Source organism: Muntiacus reevesi, chromosome 7, assembly GCF_963930625.1.
Source record: "Muntiacus reevesi chromosome 7, mMunRee1.1, whole genome shotgun sequence".
Taxonomy (NCBI): Eukaryota; Metazoa; Chordata; class Mammalia; order Artiodactyla; family Cervidae; genus Muntiacus; species Muntiacus reevesi.
This window is the reverse complement of record NC_089255.1, coordinates 41156754-41184080: the sequence shown is the minus strand read 5'-3', so window position 1 is coordinate 41184080 and position 27327 is coordinate 41156754. Positions and strand designations below refer to the sequence as shown.

At 40.5% G+C, this 27327-nt stretch overlaps 2 protein-coding genes across 4 annotated transcripts; one reads left to right on the top strand and one right to left on the bottom strand.

The window, feature by feature from the left end:
• Positions 1-50: 50 nt before the first annotated feature.
• On the bottom strand, positions 51-11820 carry LRR1 (leucine rich repeat protein 1). Of its 3 annotated transcripts, none has more exons than XM_065941472.1 (4): positions 11562-11820; positions 8290-8391; positions 5225-5946; positions 51-1862 (listed from the first exon to the last, which is right to left on the bottom strand). In XM_065941472.1, exons 1-4 carry the CDS (start codon positions 11772-11774, stop codon positions 1622-1624), a joined length of 1278 nt encoding a protein of 425 aa, XP_065797544.1. In that variant the 5' UTR covers positions 11775-11820; the 3' UTR covers positions 51-1621. The 3 variants fall into 3 exon arrangements, with proteins under 3 accessions (XP_065797544.1, XP_065797545.1, XP_065797546.1); XM_065941473.1 differs by having other exon boundaries at positions 8290-8388; XM_065941474.1 differs by lacking the exon at positions 5225-5946 and having other exon boundaries at positions 8290-8388.
• Positions 11821-19523: 7703 nt separating this feature from the next.
• Positions 19524-21440, top strand: RPS29 (ribosomal protein S29). Its single transcript, XM_065940588.1, has 3 exons — positions 19524-19673; positions 19909-20008; positions 21326-21440. The coding sequence occupies exons 1-3, from the start codon at positions 19612-19614 to the stop codon at positions 21332-21334; spliced, it is 171 nt and encodes a 56-aa protein (XP_065796660.1). The 5' UTR covers positions 19524-19611; the 3' UTR covers positions 21335-21440.
• Positions 21441-27327: the final 5887 nt, after the last annotated feature.

Sequence of the window (27327 nt, the reverse complement as noted above, 5' to 3'; positions counted from 1 at the left end):
GCCACATGTGACCACCCTATTGGACAAGAGACAGAACAAACAATTCCATCAGTTTTTTGGACAGTACTTTATTAGACCTCAGTCTTGAATGTAAGGTAGGAGTTGATAATGGACTTCTAACTACAAAAAGTTCTGAAGCTTGTGAAAAAAGCATGAGTTATAACAAACTCTTGTTTGAACCCTTTTGAACACACTCTGGGGGGTACTCTAATGTTATAAATTGACTGTGGGGAGGGCTGAGGTAAATAACCATGACTGAATAAAATGGAAAGTTAAAATCAGAATGAAAGAAGTGAGTCTAGTAAACACATAAAGGCAAGAAAGAAAATGGAGTTTGAATATCAAGTGAAAGGAAAAATAAACTGGGAAAGGGTATGGGTTATGAGAACAAATTCTGCTTTCTGTACATGAATTTTAAATAGGCTAAGATGCTTACATGGAGATGGCTTGTAGATGAAGAATGCAAAGGGCTAGTGTGTTAGCATTTATTCCCAACATAGCCTATTATACCTGCGTTTATTGATGAAATAATTCTCTACAGGAACATGTAAAAATCAGGTAAGCACTGAATTACTTTTAAATCTGTTCCCCCCAATCACTTATTAAAGAACCATGTCTAAAGAAACTTACTAAATTTTATAATATTTTTGGTTAATATCTCAGTAATTTATGAGTTTAGAAAGTCCTAAGATTCTTATAAAATTCTTAGTTTTAAAGACCAAAAGTTGGTGTACAGCACAGGGAGCTCAACTTGGTGCTCTGTGATGACCTAGAGGGATGGGAGGCTCAAGAGTGAGGGGATATATGTATACAGAGAGATGCAGAGAGTCAGACCCGACTGACACACACAACAGCTAATTCACTATGTTGTACAGCAGAAACTAACAACACTGTAGAGCAATTATACTCCAAGTTTAAAAAACCTGACCAACAGAAAAAGAACAACCCTCATATAATACAGAACTTAATCAGTAAAAAAGTAGCAATTTTCTCCTATTCCTATCCAACACCAAAACCTTATTCCAACCCTAAAAATGGAAAAACTTAAAAATCACAACAAAGATTATGTGATTAATACTATAAAACTTTTAAAGGCTGAAGTCTATTTGTCCAAAACAACTTCTACTTTATGTTTGGTGAATATAAAATTCCATATATAGAAAAATATACCAGAAAATACAAGTGTTTAAAAACATATGTAGTTTCATTTTGAACAAGTTTTCACTACAATTTAGACTGTATTAGTCCAAAGTGTATTTTCTGCAAACAAACTCAATTTAACTTAAATGCAAGACAAAAATTAAGAAAATTCTACAACCAGAGTGGTTAGGATCAATACCTGTTTAACATTAAAAGATAACCCCACAACCGGAAATACTAGGGCAAAATCAACACAAGTGTGATAAACTGATAAAGGTTAACACCACAATAAAATTAACCAGGTTTTAATGAAGTTAAGATTTTATAGTCAAATGATTGAAAATGTTAAACTACCACACATTCTTCCTCTCAATCAAGTATACAAAATCCATGGAAAGCTTCCTTTTCTCCAATTTGACATTTAAACCATAAGTGAATCCCAAATTAGTCTGATTTTTTTTTCTTTTTGTGGTATCACCTATTACTTGAGCATATCACAAGAATTTACATAACAGGCTAGAGAACAGAAGTAAGAGATAATGGGTGCTTCAGTACCACCCATATTATCTACTAAGACCACAGTGTGAGCAACAGAGTGTAGATTCATGGTAGTAGTTCCTTGAATAAAACTGCTTATGCTGTATCTTCCACAAACACAGGTTTTTGCAGTATCCAAATCTTGACAAAGATGGAAAGGAATGATATGAGAGCCATATGGAATCCTATTGGAAAAAAACATTTTAAAGATTTTTTTAATGATTCAAAACTTTATGTATTAGGACATGAGTTATTAGACACTGAATTATAACCATGGGAAAATAAAATTATTAATCCAGTATATTGTTTTTATTTTCCAAACTGGTACAAATGGGAAAAATATACTAAATAACAGCATATGACATAAGCCTAAGAGGATCTATACTACTCCATAAAGTAGGTACCTTTTAGTATTGCCACTTAATAGTATAACCCACCGAATACCAGGAAAGAGTCATCTGTCCTTTATATAATTATACTGTATGGCCAGTGTAACATAATTTAAATGTATGGCTCTCCTACAATTCCTATAAATGGTAATGAGAGAATTTCTCAGTTCTATCCGTGAAGAAACATTTATTTAAATAAATACATATACACTCCTAGACATCAGGTGTTCAAGAGAATCCTACACGGTGTGAAAGAAATTTAAAAAATGTTGTTTGTGATATTAGTTTTACTTTACTAAAGCAAGCAAGGCTCCTAACGGTGCTTAAATTAAGTCATTCACCCTCTTACTTAAAACTTCAGTGGCCCCCAATACAACTGCTCTCACCCTGTGTAACACTTCCCTTGTGGCTCAGGTGTAAAGCGTCTGTCTACAATGCGGGAGACCCGGGTTCGATCCCTGGGTGGAGAAGATCTCCTGCAGAAGGCAGTGGCAACCCACTCCAGTATTCTTGCCCAGAAAATCCCACGGATGGAGGAACCTGGTAGGCTACAGTCCTTGAGGTCACCGGACACAACTGAGAGACTTCACTTTCACTGCATAACACTGAGACAATCTCGAGATTGCCTGCTCAGTGCCCAGCTCTCTCCTGCACCCTAAACACAGTCGTACCCCAAGCACTTTTGTGTCTCCCACACTCTTTTCTTTATTCTTTCTCTAGTACATAGGCTGGCACATTAACAGGTGTTCAGATCTTTAGCAACAAGCACAACCTACTATTATAATTTAAACTGGTGCTGTTTGTTTCGCCACACGGCATGTGGGATCTTAGTGCCCTGACCTGTGCCCCCTGCACTGGAAGTACAGTCTGAACCACTGGGCCTCCAGGAAGTCTCTCAACTGGTGTTTAAAACCCTAGTAGAAAAGTGCACATCAAATAAAAAATAGTGGTTTACTTAAAGAATGGGATTGATTTTGTTTACAATTTTTCATTTTTTCACATGTACTAATCTGTTAACTTGTGTAAGTGATTTTTTTTTTTTAAAACCACTTGCTTATATTCCAGGCTCTTGGTTATAGACGAAGAAAAACAGGAAACAGTTAAAAACTGTATATTCTACCCAGTGTAAGTCCCCGCATATTTTTCTAATAGACTATAACTTTATGTTTGTAACCAGTAGTTAGGACAATCTGCTGCTGCTAAGTCACTTCAGTCGTGTCTGACTCTGTACGACCCCATAGATGACAGCCCACCAGGCTCCCCCGTCCCTGGGATTCTCCAGGCAAGAACACTGGAGTGAGTTGCCATTTCCTTCTCCAATGCATGAAAGTGAAAAGTGAAAGTGAAGTCGCTTAGTCATGTCCAACTCCTAGCAACCCCGTGGACTGCAGCCTAAAAGGCTCCTACATCCATGGGATTTTCCAGGCAAGAGTACTTAAGTGGGTTGCCATTGCCTTCTCTGTAGGACAATCTATCAACAGCTAAATAGCAGAGATTGTTCTCATGGCTTTGGATCTATATTCTTAAACCAAGGCAGTTGGAAATTTGCAAATTTCAGTAAAGATCAGAGTCGTCCTAGCCAATTTATGATCCTTTCAAATCATCAGTGAGCATTTACAGTATTTTTCACTTGGACATAATTTTCAAATTTGAATAAATACATTTTTTTTTTCATATGTAAGTCTCAGAGAATGCAAAGAACAAGAGACTTGGGAGTAGTTTATTGCCAAAAGACACCATTTAGAGTTCTCTCAAATCAGCGGTTTTAACCTGAATCATGAGTATCACTTCTGGAGACTTTAAAAAATATTTGAAACACAGTAGGGGCCCATCTCTGGAGATTCTGAACTAGTTGATCTGAGGTAGAATCTAGGACCCATATGACCAGATCTAGGGATGTATTTCACATCTGTATTATTTAGAAGCTCCTCTACAACTAATGATAACGCTGATTTTTAATTTGCCAAATAAGCAAATTACATGTATTTGTAAATCCAGTGAGTATTTATTGAGACCTATTATCAACCAGGCACTATTCTTGGCACTTACAAGTACTGCCATTTAAGAGATAATTTAAAACTCCTAATTAAGAGTCAATACCTTAAACCAGCAGTCCTCCCAAGTGTGGTCCCCTAACCAGCATTGTCAGCATCTCCTTGGAACTTGTGAGAGATGCAGTTTCTTCATCCCCACTCCAAATTTACTGAACAAGAATCTCTGAAGGTTGGGACCGGCAATCTGCTTTAGTTAAGTACCATGTTACAATAAGCATGATTGGTGATGCACTCCTCAACTTTCAAGGATCAATGCCTTAAAACAATAATGAGCCCTTTGAGGTACTTTTGGTGGTGGTGGTGGTGTAGTCGTTAAGTTGTGTCTGACTCTTGCAACCCCATGAATGGTAGCCTGCCAGGCTCCTCCATCCATGGGATTCTCCAGGTAAGAATACTGGAGTGGGCTGCCATTTCCTTCTCCAGGGAATCTTCCCAACCCAGGAGTCAAACCCGGGTCTCCTGCACTGCAGACAGATGTTTTACCAACTAAGCTACAAGGGAAGCCCGAGTTACTTTTAGAGCTTTAGTACTCAAAGTGCAACTCATGAACTAGCAGCCTCACCTTGAATGCAGTTTAAAAAGCAGATCTCTACCTCAGACCTCTAAAACAAAATCTGCTAAACAAGACTCCCAGGGATGTGATGAATATTAGAATTTAGAAGTAAGCCAAGACTCTTAATCCTAGCTAGCTGTACATTAGAAACACCTGGATATTTAAAAAAAAAAAAAAAAAACACTCAGTCCTACTCCCAAACATTCTGATTTAGTAAGTCTGGGGTGGGGACTAATCATCAGAATTTTTTAAAGCTCCTTAGGTAATTCTAATGTGAAGTAAAATCTGAGAACCACTGCTTTAGGATAAGAGTATTTAAGCTGGGATGGTGAAGAGGGAAGACTGGCTTGGGTTTCAGTGGATGTCTATGAGCATTATAAAGTTTATCTGTGTTTATTCATATGCCCATTCTTCTAGGCCCATAACTTTTCTCATTTCTTTTTAAAAGAACCCACTAGAGCAAAGGGTCAGATTGTGCACAGTATAAACAGCTATGTTAAAGATTTAACTCTGAGAATGGTGAAAATACCATGATGCTATCAAAGGCTTACCTATTATATAATACGGTTCGTGCAGAACATTCCAGTAAAGTTAATGGCATTTGCAGGTGTATAATTGGAAGGACTTTTGGTTGTTCAAAAGTATTTCCAAAAAGATCCAAGTACTCAAGGGATAAATTTTTAAATTCACTAGGCAAAAATGGAAGCTTATTTCGAGCTGCTGACAAAAAACGCAGGTTCCTCAGTTGTCCCATCTTGAAAGGAAGACGAATCAATTCATTATCATCAAGTTTTAAATCTGTAAGTTCTCGGAGCTGGCAAAACTGCACGGGGAGTGCCTTAATTTTGTTCTTGCTGATATCCAAACTCCGAAGTGACTTCTGGAGTGTAGACTGACACAAGGCTACACTAAATGATTCCAAGTGGTTATCATTCAGGTTAAGTTCTTGAAGGTGGATGAGGTCTCCAATTGTAGCTGGAAGTTTTTTTATATGGTTATGACTCAAGTCTAATTTTCTAAGGTTTTTTAAACAAAGCATACGCATATCAACCCGGACGAGCCCACAATAAGAAGTCTGAAGATGTTCCAGAGAATAGGGGAAGTTCTTGCTTAGAGGATAGTCCTTTTTGGATGTGATAACCATTTTAGTTTTAAATTTTTCAAATTCTGACGTCTTCACTGGTGTGAGGGTTGAAAGTGGTGCCTCAACATCACAGCCTCTATGAGCCAGTCGCACAGCTGAAAGGAAACCCTTTAGACTGCTGGAATTGGCCTGAAGATGTAAAAGTAGGTTGTACAATTATGAAGTCCATTTTAGGTAATACATACATGCTAATTCATCCTAAAACGTGGTGAAGTTGTATATGTAAATCATGCAATTATTTATTGAAAATTACTAAATTTTTTTTCAGTGTTCCATTTTCACTAAATTTCATTACATATACAAAAATTTTTAAAGTTTTTGAAAAAATTATGTTGACACGCTCTAAATAAAACTGTTCACAGGGGGAACCATATGAATATAAAATAAAACAGGAAAACATGAAGATTCCACTGAAGACTTGGATTTAAGATGAACTGACCCATCAACTATAATCCAATAAAAAATTTTTTTAAAGCCACCTAACCTTGGTAACCAAAAGAAAATGAAAAGATGAGCTGACTCAAATCTCTGGTGCCTTTGAGACAGATTGAGGTAGTGCTGTGAAGCGCAAAGTATCCAGGAGGGTTATTCACAAAGACTAGGAACTGTGAAAAGCAATAGCCCAGTCAAAAGCAAGGCCAAGGACTTCCCTAGTGGTGCAGTGGATAAGAATCTGCCTGCCAATGCACAGGACATGGGTTCGATCCCTGGTCTTGGAAGATCTCACATGCTGCAGGGCAACTAAGTCCAAGAGGTACTACTGAGCCCACATGTCACAGCTACTGAAACCCACTCGCCTAGAGTCTGTGCTCCACAAGAGAAGTCACTGCAATGAGATGCCCATGCACTGCAACTCTCAATGCAGCCAAAAATAAAATAAGTAAAAATTATATATATACATACATGTATCAAGAAACTTTTAAAAATAAAGGTAGGTGTAACTTAGCACTTACTCCCAAAAGTTGTACAACACATCAAAAGCAAGAGACCACTTTCAGCTGGACAGAGAAATCACTATTAAAGTGATATGTGAATTAAGTCAGCAATAAAAATACTTGCTGGATACTTTAGAAGTTTCAAAAACTTTATATATGAAGGACTAGTGAACTTTCAGCAAGTTTGGGAAACTATTTGGTTGGAATGTGGGAGTTCTGCAGAGGAGTAAAAGAGTAGAAATATTGTATGGCTATAGAGTATAAATGAGTACCCTTGACGCCAGGGTAAGAAGGACAGAATGATCAAGATGTGGGAAATCACTGAAGAATTTTGAGTTGAGAATGATGTAACAAGAGCTACATATTATTCTTGCAACAATATACACAGTGAAGTGGAGTGAGGAAAGTCTGGTGACCTGGGTTAAGTAGGTCCAGCAGAGGGACCGACTTGGGAGTTACACACATTAAAGGCTGAGCTGTGGTAACAGAAAGCATGTATGGCAGAAAGCAGGCAGAGAAGGGAATAAATTCTTCATTCCCAGGATAGAAAAAAAGTTGCCAAGAAACAGGAAACAAAGGAGCAGCTAAGAAAACTGAAGATAAACCGGCACAGTGCCCTATCACAAGTGGCAAGACAGAAAAGTTACTATGAAGGGAGTGATCATCAGTGTCAAATTCTACAGAGCTCAAAAAGGATGAGTAATCATGGCAATGTGATTAGCATATAGGAAGAGATCACTGACATGTGACAGTGTTTTATGAATAAAACAGTGAAAGTAGAGGTCAAAAGAGATACTGAGAAAGTGGAACCAACAGTTTTAGCCTCAACGTTCCAGAAATTTGTCTCTTCTATTCTAATTGGTAGGACTCTCAGCTTGTTTGTAGGTAGGAGTCAGTGGCAGGACAGACTGAATAGCAAGAGAAAACGAAAAACCAGAACAGAAGGAGGTAGGACAAAGTGCCTCCATTCAATAAAACAGCTTAAACAGTTATTAAACTTCAAATGTTTACAAAGCATTTGACTTGGGGTCAAGGATAAAGGAAAATGCAAGGTTGAACAAATCACAGCTCCTACCCTCTGGGAAGGGAAAAAAGGAAAAAGCGAGATAAGGCAAAGAAGAAAACAGTTTTTTATCTTAATGGTTTATGTATTTTAAAAAATGATTATAGTATGTAAAATGTCCCCTAAAGTGTTTCTAATTGTATTTTATCCATTTTTTTAACACCAAATTTAGATTTGTCACCTGTGGTTCAGCTGCAAGATGCAGACTTGTGCCACCTGCTTATAGAGTTCTAAGAACACCCTGAGGCTCCATCTTGGGCATAGAAGCAAAACCAGCGTTCCTTCTCATCCTGGGCAGCTTTTCTAAGACTGACTCTGCTCTTTTCAAGGCCACACAAGCAAGTCAGGGAAGCTGCCATCACTTCCTCAAACATGCCTGCAAGTGCCTGCTCTGTTCAGCTCTGTGGGAGATCAGGCTCCTGACACAGCCTCTATTCTCTTTACAGTAAACCAACCTACGCATTAATACCATACCTTACTGAGACAGAGGTCCACGGGAGGCTCCTTTAACCGAACAGTGGCTTTCCCCTCATCCACAAATTTGGTGAAGAACTGCTCAATGTTCTCCTTTAGCTGCTTAAAACCAATGGGGGAAGAAAATGACAAAACCAGGTACTGTTATTCAGTATTTATTACAGCTGCAATATGCCACTTAGTCAGGATTCAGTCTGGCTTTTAGTCCTTACGTCTGGGTGCTTTGTGGTTTTAAGATTTAAAGGTTTTTGCTTAATTGGTTTTCGGGGTATTTATACTCCTCATCCAGCTTTGGGTAAGATACAATTGTTCTACCTGTCCAGTAACTCTTCCTTCCTCAGAATCCCCTTTGTTTGAGGAGAATGCTTCTCCTCTTCCATTCTAACTGTGGCTGTAGTAGGAGCTGCCAATAGTAGTTACCTGCTTTCTTAACTTCAGTCTATCAGGCTGGGGTAGGCATGCCTTCCACAATATATAAACTTGATGAAAGCAGGAATCTTGTCTCCTTTGTTCAGTATTATTTTCCCAGAGCCAGAAGAGTGACTAACATAAAATAGCTGCTCAGTAATCTTTAATAACTGATGTTGCTTCTGCTGCAGACTTTAACAACTACTTATTGAGAAGCCACTATGTACCAGGCACTATGACAGGGGGCTTGGGACAAGAGTGGTAAATAAGACCAGCATGGTAATTACACTTATCAAGTTGCCAATTTCGAGAGAAAGTTTATTAAACAAGTAATTACAAGCATAACAAATATTAAGACAAGAAAGTACAGGCCGCTATAAGACCTTATATAGAAAAGGACTCTTACCTGGTCTGGGGGTATGAAAGAGAACCGAAATGAGTAAGAAATGAAGGATTAAGAGATGTCAGGCAAGTGAAGATATTGAGGGGAGGGGAGGAGAGGGAGGTACTATATAAATAAGATGGAATAGTGTGCAAAGCCTTGAAGGTAAGAGAGCCTGGCAACTGTGAGGAGGTTGAAACATGTTCAGTATGCCTGGAAGATCGAGTGAAAAGAGGCAGGTGAGTGTAGAGAGGTAAACAGAGATTAGACGGTGGAGATTAGATGAATATTCAGTGGAGATTACTGTTAGATCTGCATTTTGAAAAGTTCCCTTTAACTACAAAGTTTAATAATGAACTTTGGGAGAGGGGAGAACAGGATGGAGGAAAGACAATGGTAGAGGTAAGGAGATCCTTTAAGAAACTAGCCAGGCAAGGGACAATGGTGGTTTAGGCAACACCTGGGATGGAAGGGGGTATGAAAATATGAAAGTTACCCAGGAAGCAGAATTGAAAGAATTCAACAAATTGGATATGGGGAAGGAAAGTCTTTAAGGTTCCTGGAGAGGGACAGAATACTCCTTAAAGGAGTTGCACAACACCATCAGAAAAGCTGGGTCAGGGATGGCAAGGAAAATTAGTCTGGAGGTATTCTGAGTTTGAAATACTGTGACACAACCAAATGAAGATTTCCAGTAGGTAGCTGGTTAAAGTTGGAAGTTAAGGGAGAGGACTAGCAAAAGACAGATTTGGAAATCAGTCAGATGGATGACAGCTGAAGTCATGGGACAGAAAAGTAGAAGGTTGTAAGAAAGAGCCCCAAGGTGCTTCCACACTCAGCACTAATTCCTACTCCTCAAGGCCAAGACCAAACCACCTTATCAAATAAATGTTTACTTGCCACCTACTATGTCCCAAGCCCTGTGGCACCATCTCTTCCAGAAAACTTTCTGATTCAAAGACTTGAATCAGAATTCATTTCATTCTTAATATTATACTGTATAATACTACTCTGCTTCTACCTTTATTATAGCAATTATAGCCCACCTTTGTAAGTGGTGGCTTCTGTTTTTCCCTTTCTAGTCTTGGAAAAACAGTGACTAAATCAGGTTTATTTCCCATAGTATCTATCCAGCATTGCCCCTGCACACACTAAATCTTCAATTAGTGGTTTACAATAAAATTTTTGTTAGGATTTTCAGGTACTGACATTAGTACAGTGGAAGTTTTAAAGGAGAGATCATAACAGACTCTTAAAACAGACAGTACCTAAGGTAGGCATGAAGATAGGTTTTAGGGAGGTCAACAGGGAAAAAAGGGAGACCCAATTCTGGTTATGAGTTTGCTTTGCTCACCTAACAGTTTTCTCATCTTTAAAATTTGGTGACAGAAGTCCTTTCCATTTGAAAAATTACATGAGGTGATTCCACTGGAAGAGGGGAATTACTTAGACTTTCAACTACTTACACATTTACATGGCTCTGAATGAAACAGCAAACTCTTCCTCAACTAAGAGTATTTACTGAGAATACAACACTGTAAGGGAAACAATCCTAGAAATCGTATAAAACCCAGTCAAGAGTTAGATGCAACAGAGGGTGATGAATCGCCCCTCAATTTTATTATAGTAGGCACAGGGGTATTCCAATCATTTTCACAAAAGAACGTGCCTGGGAATCAAGGTAAAAGGATTTTATAAAACTTGTGCTTTAAAAATTCTATTTCAGTTTCCAACTTCTTCTAGAGGGTTTACTCCTGTTATGTAGATATAAAAAAGCCCTGGACCTAACAAATCAAAACTTAGGAAATTAAACAGCTAAGAAAGAGAGATGCAGTAGCCAAGAATTTTAATAAAATTATCAAGATGCAACCCAAGCATCACTGCTTTACTGCTGTACTAATCGGGAAGATCCCCTGGAGTAGGAAATGGCAACCCACTCCAGTATTCTTGTCCAGTATCCCATGGACAGAGGAGCCTGGCGGGCTGCAGTCCCTGGGGTCGCAATGAGTCAGACACGACTGAAGCGATTGAGCACGTCACAATCTGGCCTAAAGTCCTTAGACGCATCCCACAAAGCCTTAAAAACAAACAAACTTAGCGGAGGAACTGGGAGAAACAGAATCTACTGAACCAAAGTGTAGTCATAAAAAACAAACAAACAAAGTGTAGTCATTTTATGGTTCTCCCAAACTGGACTGATGCTACACGCAGGCCGAAATTTCAAAGGCTTTAAAGGGGCGGGGTTGCTATCTACTACTAAGTAGCAAGGCGGTCAATAAAGTCGCAGAAATGGGCAAGAAAAATAAGTGACTCTCAAAATCTTTCCGCCGTCGGGTCCGTAGGGAGACGCCAGGGTCCGGGTGACGGTGGGGTTCAGGGACCGGGCGCTCGGAACCCCCAAGGCGGAGTCCAGCTGGGGAAACAGTGGGGCGCTTAGGGCAAGAACGCCTGGCTGCCACCCCGAGCCGCCGGCTCCACGCACCTCATAGCGGGTCCCGCGCTTGTCCTTCAGGGTGGAAATGAACAGGCAGGCGGGGTGCCGGCCGCCCCGCTCGCCTCCAGCTCGGGGACCCGGCGGAGTCCTGGGCGCCTGCTGACAGAGGCTCAACACCGCCCGGACGCCCTTGCCCCGGTTCCTCAGCCCCAAGGCCGGCAAGTGCCGGCTGACCACCTCCACCTCGCAGTGCAGCCTCATCCCGCCGGGACGCCAGCCACCGGCTCCCACCTCTCGGCTTTGAAACTTCCCCCTTCCCGCGCCGCCGCGCCGCCGCCGGGGCCCTCGAGCACGGGCTGTCCGGGGATCTGCCTGCCGGCTCGCGGTGCCGACGCCCCCGTTTCTTCGGGCAGTGGCCCCACGAGTCCTGCGGGGGCGGACGCGGTCCCTTCTCCCTTGCAGCACCAATACTGCACGGTGGCTGCGAACCCGGGCACCGACCGCCGGAGGAGCCGGCTCGCGCCTCCCGAGCCCGGCGATCGGCGGGGGCGCCACGTCCTTTCCCGGGAGCGCGCGCTGACCGCCCCAGCTGTGATACTTTGGGGCCGAGTCCGAGTTTCCGCTGCTGACAGATTACACGCTGCCCGCACACGTGGGGTCTTTGAGTTTCCCAAGAAAGGCCGTAGTTCCTGTGTTTGGGGGAAGTCTTTCTGTCTACTTAGCTTTGCGAGTTGCCCACTGCCAGCTGGGGCGCTGATGGGCTGGTGTTTTGTTTTGGGTGCTCTGGAGGAGACAATAGCCACATCAGAAGGGAACTTAATATGACAATATTTGTCTTGGTAAATGACGGAGAGGGAACTGGCAACCCACTCCAATATTTTTTTGCCCGAAAAATCCCATGGACAGAGAAGCCTGGCGGGCTACAGTCCATGGGATCGCAAAAGAGTCCGACAAGTAAAGTTGTTTAAACAATCCCTATTATACAGATTCCCTGTTTACAACCGCTAGTGGATTGGATGGAGTGACTGACTTAACTGCATCTGAGACTTGGAAAGACCTTCTGGACCGTTTGTACTCCTTGTCTGACTGTTTGGGACCCTGTGAACCGCAGCATGCTAGGCCTCTCTGTCCATCACCAACTCCTGGAGTTTACCCAAACTCATGTCCATTGAGTAGATGATGCCATCCACCCATCTCATCCTCTGCCGTCCCCTTCTCCTCCTGCCCTCAATCTTTCCCAGCATCAGGGTCTTTTCAAACGAATCAGCTCTTTGTATCAGGTGGCCAAAGTATTGGAGTTTCAGCTTCAACATCAGTCCTTCCAATGAACACCCAGGACTGATCTCCTTTAGTATGGACTGATTGGATCTCCTTGCAGTCCAGGGGACTCTCAAGAGCCTTCTCCAACACCACAGTTCAAAAGCATCAATTCTTCAGCGCTCAGCTTTCTTTATAGTCCAACTTTCACATCCATACATGACTACTGGAAAAACCATAGCCTTGACCAGATGGATCTTTGTTGACAAAGTAATGTCTCTGCTTTTTAATATGCTGTCTCGGTTGGTCATAACTTTACCTCCACGGAGTAAGCATCTTTTAATATCATGGCTGCAATCACCATCTGCAGTGATTTTGGAGCCCCCAAAATAGATGCTGTTTCCCCATCTATTTGCCATGCAGTGATAGGACCGAATGCCATGATCTTAGTTTTCTGAATGTTGAGCTTTAAGCCAACTTTTTCACTCTCCTCTTTCACTTTCATCAAGAGGCTCTTTAGTTCTTTTTCCCTTTCTACCATAAGGGTGGTGTCATCTGCACATCTGAGGTTATTGCTATTTCTCCCAGCCATCTTGATTCCAGCTTGTGATTCCTCCAGCCCAGCGTTTCTCATGATGTACTCTGCATATAAATTAAATAAGCAGGGTGACGATATACAGCCTTGACATACTCCTTTTCCTATTTGGAACAAGTCCGTTGTTGCATGACCAGTTCTAACTGTTGCTTCCTGACCTGCATACAGGCTTCTCAAGAGGCAGGTCATGTGGTCTGGTATTCCCATCTCTTTAGGAATTTTCCACAGTTTATTGTGATCCACACGGTCGAAGGCTTTGGCATAGTCAATAAAGCAGAAATCGATGTTTTTCTGGAACTCTCTTTTTCGATGATCCAGTGGATGTTGGCAATTTGATCTCTGGTTCCTCTGCCTTTTCTAAAACCAGCTTGAACATCTGGAGGTTCACGGTTCACGTATTGCTGAAGCCTGGCTTGGAGAATTTTGAGCATTGCTTTACTAGTGTGAGATGAGTGCAATTCTGTGGTAGTTTGAGCATTCTTTGGCATTGCCTTTCTTTGGGATTGGAATGAAAACTGACCTTTTCCAGTCTTGTGTCCACTGCTGAGTTTTCCAAATTTGCTGACATGTTGAGTGCAGCAGTTTCATAGCATCATCTTTTAGGATTTGAAATAGCTCTACTGGAATTCCATCACCTCCACTAGCTTTGTTCTAGAGATGCTTCCTAAGGCCCACTTGACTTCACATTCCAGGATGTCTGGCTCTAGGTGAGTGATCACACCATCGTGATTATCTGAGTCATGAAGATCTTTTTTGTACAGTTCTTCTGTATATTCTTGCCACCTCTTCTTAATAAATATCTTCTGCTTCTGTTAGGTCCATACCATTTCTGTCCTTTATTGAGCCCATCTTTGCATGAAATGTTCCCTTGGTATCTTAAATTTTCTTGAAGAGATCTCTAGTCTTTCCCATTCTATTGTTTTCCTCTATTTCTTTGCATTGATTGCTGAGGAAGGCTTTCTTATCTCTCCTGGCTATTGTTTGAAACTCTGCCTTCAAATGGGTATATCTTTCCTTTTCTCCTTTGCTTTTCGCTTCTCTTCTTTTCACAACTATTTGTAAGGCCTCCTCAGACAGCTATTTTCATTTTTGCATTTCTTTTTCTTGGGGATGGTCTTGATCCCTGTCTCCTGTATAATATCACGAACCTCCATCCATAGTTCATCAGGCACTCTGTCTATCAGATCTAGTCCCTTAAATCTACTTCTCACTTCCACTGTATAATCATAAGGGATTTAATTTAGGGTATACCTGAATGGTCTTGTGGTTTTCCCCACTTTCTTCAATTTATATCTGAATTTGGCAATAAGGAGTTCATGATCTGAGCCACAGTCAGCTCCCAGCCTTGTTTTTGCTGACTGTATAGAACGTCTCCATCTTTGGCTGCAAAGAGTATAATCAATCTGATTTCAGTGTTGGCCATCTGGTGATGTACAGGTGTAGAGTCTTCTTTTGTGTTGTTGGAAGAGGGTGTTTACTATAAGCAGTGCGTTCTCTTGGCAAGACTCTATTAGCTTTTGCCCTGCTTCATTCTGTACTCCAAGGCCAAATTTGCTTGTTATTCCAGGTGTTTCTTGACTTCCTAGTTTGCATTCCAGTCCCCTATAATGAAACGGACATCTTTTTTTGGGTGTTAATTCTATAACGTCTTGTAGATCTTCATAGAACCGTTCAACTTCAGCTTCTTTAGCATTACTGGTCGGGGCATAGACTTGGATTACCATGATATTGAATGGTTTGCCTTGGAAAGGAACAGAGATCATTCTGTCATTTTGGAGATTGGAACTAAGTACTGCATTTTGGACTCTTTTGTTGACTATGATGGCTACTCCATTTCTTCTAAGGGATTCCTGCCCACAGAAGTATATAATGGTCATCTGAGTTAAATTTACCCATTCCAGTGATTATAGTTCACTGATTCCTAGAATGTCGATGTTCACTCTTGCCATCTCCTGTTTGACCACTTCCAATTTGCCTTGATTCATGGACCTAACATTCCAGGTTCCTATGCAATATTGCTCTTTACAGCACCGGACCTTGCTTCTATCACCAGTCCCATCCACAACTGGGTGTTGTTTTTGCTTTGGCTCCATCCCTTCATTCTTTCTGGACTTATTTCTCCACTGATCTCCAGTAGCATATTGGGCACCTACTGACCTGGGGAGTGCATCTTTCGGTGTCCTATCTTTTTGCCTTTTCATACTGTTCATGGGGTTCTCAAGGCAAGAATACTGAAGTGGTTTGCCATTCCCTTCTCCAGTGGACCACATTCTATCAGACCTCTCCACCATGACCTATCTGTCTTGGGTGGTCCCACACGGCATGGCTTAGTTTCATTAAGTTAGAAAAGGCTGTGGTCCATGTGATCAGATTGGCTAGTTTTCTGTGATTGTAGTTTCAGTCTGTCTGCCCTCTGATGCCCTCTCTTAGTGCCTACCATCTTACTTGGGTTTCTCTTACCTTGAAACACAGTTTATAGTATTCTAATTCAATTCTCTCATTTTACACAAAGTAGTGGAGGTCAAAAAGAGTAAAGGAATTTGCCTGTGACCTCACAGATAGTCACTGGTAGAACAAATAGTACTAGAACTTAAGTCTCAAATGCTGTATTTAATTCTTCCAAGAAAACTTCATGAATTTCCACTCTGCAGTTTAATTGAATACCGTTACCCAAAGCCTTGCCTCTTTTTCTCTTTGGAATCCAGGTCCTATAAGCTAGCTAGACAAATCTCTCCAGAGCAGCCTTTGTGGTTTTCAGTTACTTCTTAGTATGCGATCTTTGAGAGTCCATGGAGCTCAGCTCTGCCTTTTAAAATGTACCATGTTTTGTCTAGCAAATTTGGATGTTCACAACAAGAGGAATCTTAGGTTATCTTGTCCAAAATTATTGCTATATGATTACTTATTTCGTGCCTGTCTTCACCAACAGACTACAAGCTTCCTGGACAACTTCTTGGGTCACTACTGTTATATTTAAGATCAAGCATAATGTTCACATATTGTAGGTACTCAATGCATATTTGCAGAATGAATGAATGAGTAAATGGATATCATTTAACAAATATGTATGAGGGCCTATTTTGTGCTAGAATAGAGTAAGCTTACTGATTAGTATGCATTTGGTTAATCCTTCTTGTGTTAGAATAGGTAGCAAGCCATTTGGTAGGGAAAGAAACTGGATTTCTCCCATACTCGTGGGGGATGGAGACATAACTTTTGGGTGGATTCAGGATTTAAAATGAAAACCAAAATTATAACAGTACTACAAGAAAACACAGTGGAAAAAAATTTGTAAACCTATCAATTTTATAAATTTTGATACAAAAGTTTTAAAACTATTTGCAACCAATATGATGATCAAAGGGATAATTTTCTTTCATGTAATCATTTACAAATACACAAACTACAGCCCAGTAAAACATTAAGAAAGTGGACTGTAGGCTGCAAGGAGAAATTATCAGATAAAGATACATGGCTGACTGATAAACATAGGAAAACATGCTCTGCATCATCAAAATTCAAATAGAATGAACAGTTGTCATTTTTAGGCCATTAGAAAGCCAATTATGAAAAAAGTTTGTTAAAAAAAAATTTTGTTACTTCACATTGTTGGGGGAGTGTGGAAAAACAGATACATTCTATGGGTATGAGGCTGAATTGTTATAATGTCCATAGAAGGCAAACTGGTAACCTCTATAAAACATTTTTAAAACTTCATATTCTTTGGTCTCTGAGTCCATTTCCAGAATTTTATTTTATAGACCTACTTTATAATATAGATACACTATATAGATATGACTACACTTTAAGTATGCAAAAGAATGTTCAAATATGTTTCCATTTAACTTCATCTTCTACTTTTGCTACTTATTTCTTTACAGCTTTTATACTCTTCTAAGATGCTTTATGATCTATCTGTGAAAATACTGGGTATGGTATTCTGTTTGTGTAAATGAAAAGAGAAGTAATAAACATATATAAAGATAAGTACAAATGTGTATATGGACACATTTATACATATACATAGGTATAACACACATACACTTCTGAGTGGATGAATACATAGGTAGACAGATAACACTGTATTCTGGTATTCTCAGCTTTCTTATTGAAAAAGAAATTGGTAATTCCACTGATGGAGATAGACGGTGCTATATCATCTTAAGACTGAGCGGGAAGTACAGCTTTTCAACTGCAGTTTCGTAATATCTCCATCAAGGAGACGAATTTTCAAGACCAGAATAAACATTAAGAACTACTTGAATATCACCATAGTTCAAGATAGTTTATGCTATAAGAGATTGTTATTGTTCAAGTGTAATTAATTGTTTCTTGTTTATCCTCCCCCTTCTCCCTTGAGGATTTTATAGCAGAGTATTGAAAATATTTATGGAACTGATCTCAGTACCATTGTTATCTTTTAACAATTACGGAGAACAACTAGGAAAGGCCTGAGAAGCTATAGGCGGGCAAATGTTTGATTAGCTTCTGAGAAGCATATGGATTTTGGAAACTACACATTTATGACTGACACAAATTCCAGGCAAACTGTAGAAGCTTGACATTGGACCGTCTACAGTCAGGCTTTAAATTTTAATTAATCATCTGTCACTAGGTCTTTTGTGCATCCTCCTCTCTAGTTCCCCAAGGTTGTTATCCTCCTTAAGCTTCTCCCAACTCCAGTTCTGGGCTCAAAGCTGTCCTCTCACTCCCTTCCATCAAGTGCTGCCTGTGTAAACCTCACGCTTCACTTAAGGTCTGCTTCAAAGGCCCCTCAAATGAAACTCACCCTGGAATTAATCTTTCTTCTTTGCTCTTCTTGTGCTCTATAAGTACATCTATCATTGAATACAGTTGTCCTACCTACTTAGAGTCATGAAAGTTGAAACTGAAAAGAAAACAAAAGAGCTGAAACTGGAAGGAAGGGTTCTGAGATAGTTCTATTTTTCTCAAGACATTCGTTTTGAGAACAGGATCAGGTCATACCAGTTTTTTTTTTTTTTTTTTTTAATATCAGTTTTTAAATCTCTGGCTTGACTCCTTCCTTTATCAGGCAACAAAGCGCCTAATTTAGATTGGGAGGGGCACTAGACCTGAAACAATATATCTTCAAGAGGTATGGTATTTCAATTCTAGTATAAGAATTCATGTGTAAAAGTTTTCTGCATTATTGCACCCTGTGGTACATTTTATAGATCTGGTTAAAGCTTTGATATCAGAGCCATGTATAATTTTAGGTTTATTTAGAGACATTATAAATGACTACGTGGATTTTAGGGACAGTTTTCACTAGTTTATTGGATGGCATTTGGTTTTCCCAAGTTGCTTTATTACCAAATCATCTAGTCAAAGCAGCACACATTGGCTATTTACTTTTTCTTACTTTAAACTCAACTAGCTACACTTAAATATTGAAGACATTATCTCATGTCATTTTTCTGGAATAGTGTAGGTGTCTCTAGAAGCTGTGGGCCAATTAAAAAGAAGTTGCCTAACAAAACAGCAACTCCTACCGTCCACTCCTAATTATTACAGTTGATTTTAAGTTATTTTGCAATTTGATTCCAGTAGGTGTCAGTGCTGAGTTCAGGGACAAAATTCTTTTTTTGAGTGCAAAATTTTAATTAGAAGAATATAAAAGGCTCAGACGACGAGGAAGAAACAGAATAGTTACATCGTTTATTTCTTAAAAGTTCAAAACTCTTTCCTGGAGGCTCAAAAGAGACAGGGTCTCGCTATGTTGCCCAGGCTGGAGTACAGTGGCTATTCACAGGCGCGATCCCACTACTGATCAGCACGGGAGTTTTGACCTGCTCCGTTTCCGACCTGGGCCGGTTCACCCCTCCTTAGGCAACCTGGTGGTCCCCCGCTCCCGGGAGGTCACCATATTGATGCCGAACTTAGTGCGGACACCCGATCGGCATAGCGCACTGCAGCCCAGAACTCCTGAGCTCAAGCGATCCTCCAGCCTCAGCCTCCCGAGTAGCTGGGACTACAGGCGCGCGCCACCGCGCCCGGCGATTGCAGGGAAGCGCAAGACAACACTTGAGGCTGAGGTGTGGTGACGTCATCAGCTGTGCCCGCCTAGAATATTTCCAAGCCTCTCCCCGCCCCTGAGACTCCGTAGACGCATTGCGCACGCACCATTTGTCAGCACTGCCTTCTGGGTAAACTGTTCTAAAATTTTGAAGAGCGCATGCGTACGCTTTCTCGTTCCTTTTACCTCGTTGCAGCCGAGAAAGTAACATGGGTCACCAGCAGCTCTACTGGAGCCATCCGAGAAAATTCGGCCAGGGTTCTCGCTCTTGGTGAGAAACAGAATGTGGCTGTATGAAAGGGTTGCTTTGGGGCGCGACGCTGCTTGAAACAGAGTGTAGAGGACCCCACGGGCGGCGCGTGGGGGGAGACGGAATCGGAGAGGTGGCTGCCGCCATTTATAGGCCTCGGATGAGTCCGTGGTGACCTGCAGTGCGAATGGTGCCCCCCGCCGAGTGCCGATACTTTACTTTCTGTGACTAATGATAATGCCGTTTCTCTTTGCAGCCGGGTCTGCTCAAACCGGCATGGTCTGATCCGGAAATACGGCCTCAATATGTGCCGCCAGTGTTTCCGCCAGTATGCTAAGGACATCGGCTTCATTAAGGTACGCTGGCGGACGCCATGGTCTCCTGTTTCGGGAGGGGCCGACAAGCCGGCAGTTGGGTGTTGGCGTTTGATCAATGCGGTTTTTCTTTTAGGTAGCAGGGCTCTTCCTTTGTAGCGGACAACACAGTTGAGAGGCTCGGCAGTCATCTTAATATTATTGGGGGGGATGTGAAGACGGGGAAAAGTAGTTTTTCTAATACCTTTTTACCCACTTCTGTTAGTTTTAGGTGCTATATGTAATGTTGGGTAACCATTACTTTTCAGAAGTCGCTAAAATGAAACACTAGATCACTAATCATACCTTGTTAATTTTCGGCAAAATACATGCGTTGATCGCTGCCCTGAAATAACTGAATAGGGTCGTGTAGTGGAATGAGCTTGAGGTTTGGGGCTAGATAGATCTTTTTAGAATTCAGAAGTCTGTCATTTAATAGTCATGACTTTGGTCAGGTCACTCAAAGTTTTAAGTTTTTTTCCTGTGAAAAATAAATAGTAGGGTTGTTGCAAAGATTATATGTGACGGTTTCTTGGCTCCTAAAAGTCACTTAAATGTTCGAGTTTTTTTTAAGTTGAAGATTAATTTCTAACTGGCTCTTTGAGATACAAAATTCTGTCGCTACCTTTTTATTAGTAATTAGAATGCAACAATGTTGAGTACAACGTATTTGTTTAAATTAGAAGCTCTTATGTTGAAGTATTACCATGGGTATAATTTGTTAATGTAATAGCGGAGATGTTAATGTAATGTAATGTTAATGTAAGATGTTAATGTGCGATTTCTGTGACAAAGTATCTTAAGCTTAAACTTTTGATTTTGACCAAATACTTAAGAAATACTTGTTTAGTGTTGGAAGTTGAAATAACTCTATCACAGATGGGAGAATGGACTCAAGTCTGCCAGTTTTGTGATTAAGAGATTAAGAAGAAATGAATTTATTTATGAATGTCTTATAGAATAGTGTCTGGCACACAATGAGGAACAAAATATTAGCTGTGTAATTAGTTACTAAATGACAGTCCTGAGCTTTTGGTAAGGATAATTTTCTGAAGCAATGTTTTTCTACTGGGAAATTTCTTTGATGGTAGAAGTGGGTGTCCCAATACTAAAATTCAGTTACAGATCAAGCTGAGATTCATGGAGCAGCTTGTAATAGGTGTTCAGTAAATATTTAAGCTATTTAGGTCTGGATTACTAGTTTGGGTGGGTCAGATTTCCAGTTTAAACCTCATTCTACAATGAACCATTTCTGAGAATAAAATGGATATTTAAGGCATTTTGAATTAATTCATTTTCTTTTCTTTTTTTTTTTTTCAGTTGGACTAACTGAACTTCCTTAGATGGCTCATCCAGCACATCAACTTTAGGCGGAAATAATACTAGCTGTTTGTATATAAAATAAAAGTTTTCAAAACTTCAATTATGAGTGAAATCTTTTAAAAATTTACTTCTCTGGATTCAACTTAAAAATACTTATTTTCCCTGGCTTATGCAAAAGTATTCATGCTGAACTCTTGTAATGTCAGTTTTAGCTTTATACTTCAAAAAAGTCGTTTTTTGTTAGTTAGGGTGCCCACTACATATAGCAGCATGCAACATATAACCTGAGACGAATTGGACTCTTTGAGTAGTTGCTGTCATTTAGATATGCTCTGGGGGGAAAAAAAAGACCTGCTCTGAGCATTTACCTAGTGTTTAGTAGTCCTGGCTTTTGGGATAATTCACCAGTTTACAAGAAAGCTTGTAAATTTCTGAACATGTTTGGGTGAGGTGATTAAAAGTGAAATGGGTCTTATGAACAAAAGTAGCTTTTAGTGGGGCAGGGTTTAACAGAAAAACAAGTCTATCAGAATAGGCAGCATGAAAATTGAGCTAGTCAACTAGCACACAAGTCAAAATGACTTCTGAAGAGGAAGACAGGATTTGTTGAAGGATTAGGTGTGGGAGAGAACCAAGAGTGATTCTAAGGGTTTTGGCCCGAACAACTGGAAGGGTTACTCTTGAGCTAGGACAGGAGCCTATCTTGGGCTCCCTCTGGGGCCCACTTTTGGGTGGGGATCTTGCAGTGTGTGGTGTGGCATTGTCCCTGAATAACCTGGAGAAAGAAATGGCAACCCACTCCAGTGTTCTTGCCTGGAGAATTCCATAGACAGGTGCCCAGTGTGGGGTCACAGAGACCAGACTGAGTGACTAACCCTGAACTGAACTATGACAAGATAGGCTTGACTGGTTGTTCTCAGGTTATGAGTAGTGTCTGCTGTTTGGGGATCTCATTTTCCCGACTGGGTGAGATCTTAGCCTTAAAGTCTAGAGATTAAATGATAAACGTGGAGAAGGCTGTTCTGGGTTATTCCCAAGAGCAGGTAAAATGAAGATTCAACAGAGTAGAAGGAAAGGCAAAATAGTGGTTTTGTTAGAAAACTTCAAAAACAGTTGAATACAGTGTTAAGACTTGAAAGGCGCTCTTGGAGGTTAGGGATCCTGAAGCTTAGGTCTCAAGAGCTTCATGGTAAATTCAGCTCTTACTGGCCGAGTTGCAGGAGTACATGGTAATTCTCTGGTGGACTTCTAATGAAATTTTAAGTGTTTCTGGGAAAGTGTTCAGGGAACAGGTTTCAAACAGGGTAAGAAAGTGGATAGAATTTTAGGAGAGGAGATCAAACAGTAAAGTTTTCTATGTTACAGATAGAGTGGCTGGGTGAGAAGCAATACCAGTTGAGCAAGAGTAAAAAATTTTAGGTGAAGAGGAGAGGCCTAAACAGTGATTTAAGTAAATGAAGTGATATATTTGGGTATGAGAACTGGGGGAAAGATGAACACTGCTCTAGTGGGATAGTCCTACGTAAATGTTCCTGTGAGAATTGTGTGTTAGTTGAGAATTACGTGGAAGGGAACGTTCTCTAGTCAGTCCTGGCCCTGTGGGTGTGGTGGGTAGGAAGGCTGGTGTGAGCAGATGGTCTCTATTCAGAGTTGAATAACTTACTGCTAAAGATTATTATACACTAAAAATGTATGTGCCCCAACATTGTATATCAACTATGACAACAAAAGAAAATAATTTAAAAATGTATGTGTGAGACATTATGCTAAGTGCTTTTATGTGTATTATGTTTTTCGAGTCTCAGTCCACTGTGGATTGATATATCCACATTGTGGATATCCACATTTGTGGATATCATTACAAAGCTAGAGATTAAGCAGTTTCTGCAAAGTCTTCCTAAGTTAGAATGGCGTCAAGACTGGAACTTGAGACTGACATCAGTGCTAATATTCTTAATACCCACAGCACACTTATTTTAAGGTTGAAAGACTGTACCTCTTGTCCCCAAAGATGAATTTACATGACAGGAAGTACTATTTTAATTTTAAGGTTGAAAGACTCCCTCGTCCCCAAAGGATGCATTTACGTGATAAGTTATCTTCATATTTACCATAGCATGTAGCATTATACATTGTGTATTAATAGTAGATACTGAATTGTTGGAAGAGTTGAATTAAATTTGCTAGTAAAAGGTTGATAATTTTTTTTTCTTGACCACACCTTGCAAGTGGGATGTTAATTCCCTGACCAGGGATTGAGACTGGGCCCTTGGCAGTGAGAGTTTGGAGTCCTAATGACAGGACCACCAGGTAAGCTCAAGCTCAATAATGTTGGTGGCAAAACACAATAGATTCTACAGGAGAGGTTTAAACTACCATTAAAACAAAGAGTATATGGTCTTAGGTTGAATTACTGAGTTTGGACTGAATGGGACCTGTTAAAGGACCTGTTGAAGATTTTACTTAACTCATTAATGAAGCCAGTAAGATTTTTCTACCAGTTCAAAGGAGAATTGAAAGCATCACAATAGATGAATCAAGGATTTCTATAATGAATTTATAAATAAATGTAAAACTGGATTTTTTTTTTTTTTAAACAGAGAAGGGAAGTCAGTTATCCACCAGACAAATGTTCGTGTCTGTGGGTAAATGTGTGTAGACAATGTGCATGTCTGTATCACTTATGTATAACTTGGAAAGTTGTAAAATAGCTTTTAACACAAAAGCTCGGGGTTCCTTACCCAAAAAGTGTGTAGGCAAAGATTTAAGTTCCATGAAAAACAGTAATTTTTTGGTCCATTTTGAAGTCTTTCATCACAGTAGTTCTCCATAGACTTAATGCTTTTACCTAAAATTGATAAAACTTTTTGAGTGAATGCTGTGCCAGGCACTGTTCTTAATGCTTTACTTAAATTAACTCCTTTAATAAAACAACTCTGAGGCCTAATAGTATATTATCAGTGATTGCCTTTGGGTCATAGAGTTAGAGGTGATTTGCTCTGAAGCATCAGGTTAAGATTTGTTTTAGAGGTGGGGTATCCAGTGGTGCAGTTTAGAGTGCCCCAGGTAACAACTTTGCTAATTAGGCTTCTGCTCCTCTGCACACATCTGATTCTATCTTTAGATTGCTCTGAGAGCAAGTTCTTGTTATTTCCTTCCATTGATTTCCACCCATTGATATTGATTCTATGTGGTCCTATATAAAACAAGTCTAATCTTTCTTCTGCAAGAAAACTGGCTAATTATTTAGGCATGAGGATTCTCATCTTCAGAAACCTTATTTCAGGCGAAACCATTCCTGATTATTTGAACTATTCCTTATAGGATCTGATTTAAGGGCCATCTTTGGTGTTCTCTGATTTCCACTCCAGCTAGATCCTAAGTGACTAGCATAGCATGTTTCATAGGACAGGCATGCAGAAAAAAATACAATGAATGAATGAGCAGATTTGGTAATGACTTTAATCTGGTTGGCCACCATTACTTTTTCACTTTTTATGGACCCTTTTTACCGTTTCAGAAAAACCAGAGACCCTGGCCTTCAACAGCTATCTATATGGCTAATGCCCCTGATAATTTTAAACTAGCTTGCTCTGCATAACCTGCCTGAGACATAGTTCTTGTTGAAAACTATCTTTAAAAATTGGTACCATAGAGAATTGGGGTTTTGGGTAGGCAGAACAAAGCTGTTCTAGTGGAATGACTAAGGGTAAAACAGGGTGTTTTAATTTCCTCAATATCCACAAAAATTGAAAAAGGAAAAAAGAGAAGGCTGAGCTACTAGATATTTCTCGAGGGTTAATCTAGAAAATTAAAGGCTCAGTTTATTGATATCACTGGGTATATACAAGGGTGGCAATCAAAGCTATATAGTGGCTAAAGAGGAGATTATTGGGTGTGCTTCCTCCAGGGGTCCTCTGTCTATAAGAGCTTTAAAAGAATTGAGATTGGAATTAACAAGTTTATCTAGATGGGCTAATTATCATATAATGTCTCAATTTAAAGTCATTTGGTTAATGAGAAAATAATTCAAAGAAAGCAGGGCTGACTTTGTTTTTACTGAAAATCGTTTTAAATTCAGACTACTATGTTTATCAGTTCATCAGTGACCACTCCCTTGAGCTAATTCCAGACTTGACCTTCTGAGTTCTATAAACAAATGCTGGATTCCACAGCCGAAGAATTGAAAGCCTTTAGACCCACAATGCCCCACTCCCTCCTTCTGTTCTCCCAACCCCTCACATTGTTCCTATTGGTCCCCTTATCCCCTAAACATCTTATCTGCTTGTGAAGAAATCCCTAACCTACTTGAATTGTTTCAGAACCACTGATTGTGGGGCAAGGACTAAAATATCTCTGGTTTCTGAGAGTGGCTGCTGGGGTCCTCAATTGGACCCCATCCTAAGAATTCAAAGGATGCATTTCAGGAAGCCGTCCTTCTGGCCAAAATGGCCAACATTCCCTTTACCTCGGAATGTCTGCTGTTGGTCACTTTCCTGGACTTGTTTTGTCAGCAGATCGGTAGGAGATCATCAGAGAAAGAGAACCAGTCATGGCTTTCTTGACAGAAGAGAAGCCATTTTGAACAGGTCTTAGTAATAAAGATCTTAGGAGAACAACAGGGCAAACTTCCAGGCAAGAGAAATAACAGTAACAAAGATAACAAATCAGTTGTAAAGACTCCCAGTTCTGTTTCAATGGTAAAGACTAAAGCCCTGTCTGGAGTTACTTTGCAGAATTTAAACCCCTCCTTGGGTGCCAGCTACCAGATTCAGCTGGAATCTAAGGGATGCTGCTGCTGACCTTTTCTGGGTGGCTGCTGACCAGTACTTTGGTGCCCTTGGTCAACTCACTTGGTTGTTTAGCAGCCTGCCATTCAGCTGTCTCACTGTAATGTTATTGTCCTTTAGTCTCTCTGTCATATGTGACCCTTGGAACCCCGTAGACTAGAGCCCTCAAGGTTTCTCTGTCCATGGGACTTTCCCAGGCAAGAATACTGGAGTGGGTTGCCATTTCCACCTCCAGGGGATCTTCCTGACTCAGGGATCAAACGTGTCTTCTGCACTGACAGGTGATGTTTTTTTTTTTTTTTAACCACTGAGCCACCAGTGAAGCCCGTGTTACTGTAAAACCTTTATTAATTCTGTTAGGGGAAACACTGACTGAAACCACCCACCCTGACCCAGCAAGATAGTAACTTCTTGTATGTGTTAGCTTATAGCAGTGTTGCAGGGAAAAGCCAATTCTGACACCCATTGGGAACTGTTTCTTCGACTTGCTTTCCATTGCTTTTTAAACTTATAACATACTGGCCCCCTCAGAGAATCCTGCCCCTCTGCCTGACTGTTAAAGTGCCTTTGTTCAGAACCCTATCCACCTGTAGATGGCAGGAAGGAAGAAATTAACACATCCTCTGCCTGAGGCTTGCCATTCTAGGAAATATTTGCAAGATTAAAGACTTCTTTCCCTTTGTTTCCTCACCTGCCTGCATCTTGATTTATAAAAGAACCTGGCATCCAAGACCCCAGTAAGGTGGTTATTTTGAGACCTTCGTCTGCCATCTTCTTAGTCAGGCAAGCTCAGGAGCAGGAGTCCTGGTAAGGAACGTGGAACTAATGAGCTGCCACCAGCTGGAAGTATTGGGGAAAGGTCAAAAGGAGAGAAGAAACACCCGCCCGTATATTTTACCAGCCTCCCAGAATCCTTTTCACTGGCATCCTTGGCTGAGCAACGTGTGCACCACCGGGAAGGACCTTGAGTCAGAGTGATTGGCCAGAGACAACCCCGAAACTAACCCCATTACTGTAAAACCCGAGGTTGCCAGTCACAGTCCTTTTGGGTTCTCCCTCCTGCTCTTCACCCAGGTGCCCCTTCCCAATAAAGCCTCTTGCTTTGTCAGTATATGTGTCTCCTTGCACAATTCATTTCTGAGTGTCAGACAAGAGCCCATTCTTGGGTCCTCCTTCCTGCAACAATTTAGTTAGCCTTAGATCTTAACA

What these genes read in the sequence shown, in the direction of transcription:
- LRR1 (XM_065941472.1), bottom strand. Translation starts at nt 11,774, where the DNA reads ATGAGGCTGCACTGCGAGGTGGAGGTGGTCAGCCGGCACTTGCCGGCC. An exon ending in AGCGCGGGACCCGCTATGAG is followed by an intron (nt 8,392 to 11,561) that starts GTGCGTGGAGCC and finishes ATTGGTTTTAAG; the next exon opens with CAGCTAAAGGAGAACATTGA. An exon ending in TGGACCTCTGTCTCAGTAAG is followed by an intron (nt 5,947 to 8,289) that starts GTATGGTATTAA and finishes TTACATCTTCAG; the next exon opens with GCCAATTCCAGCAGTCTAAA.
- RPS29 (XM_065940588.1), top strand. Translation starts at nt 19,612, where the DNA reads ATGGGTCACCAGCAGCTCTACTGGAGCCATCCGAGAAAATTCGGCCAG. An exon ending in GGCCAGGGTTCTCGCTCTTG is followed by an intron (nt 19,674 to 19,908) that starts GTGAGAAACAGA and finishes TTCTCTTTGCAG; the next exon opens with CCGGGTCTGCTCAAACCGGC.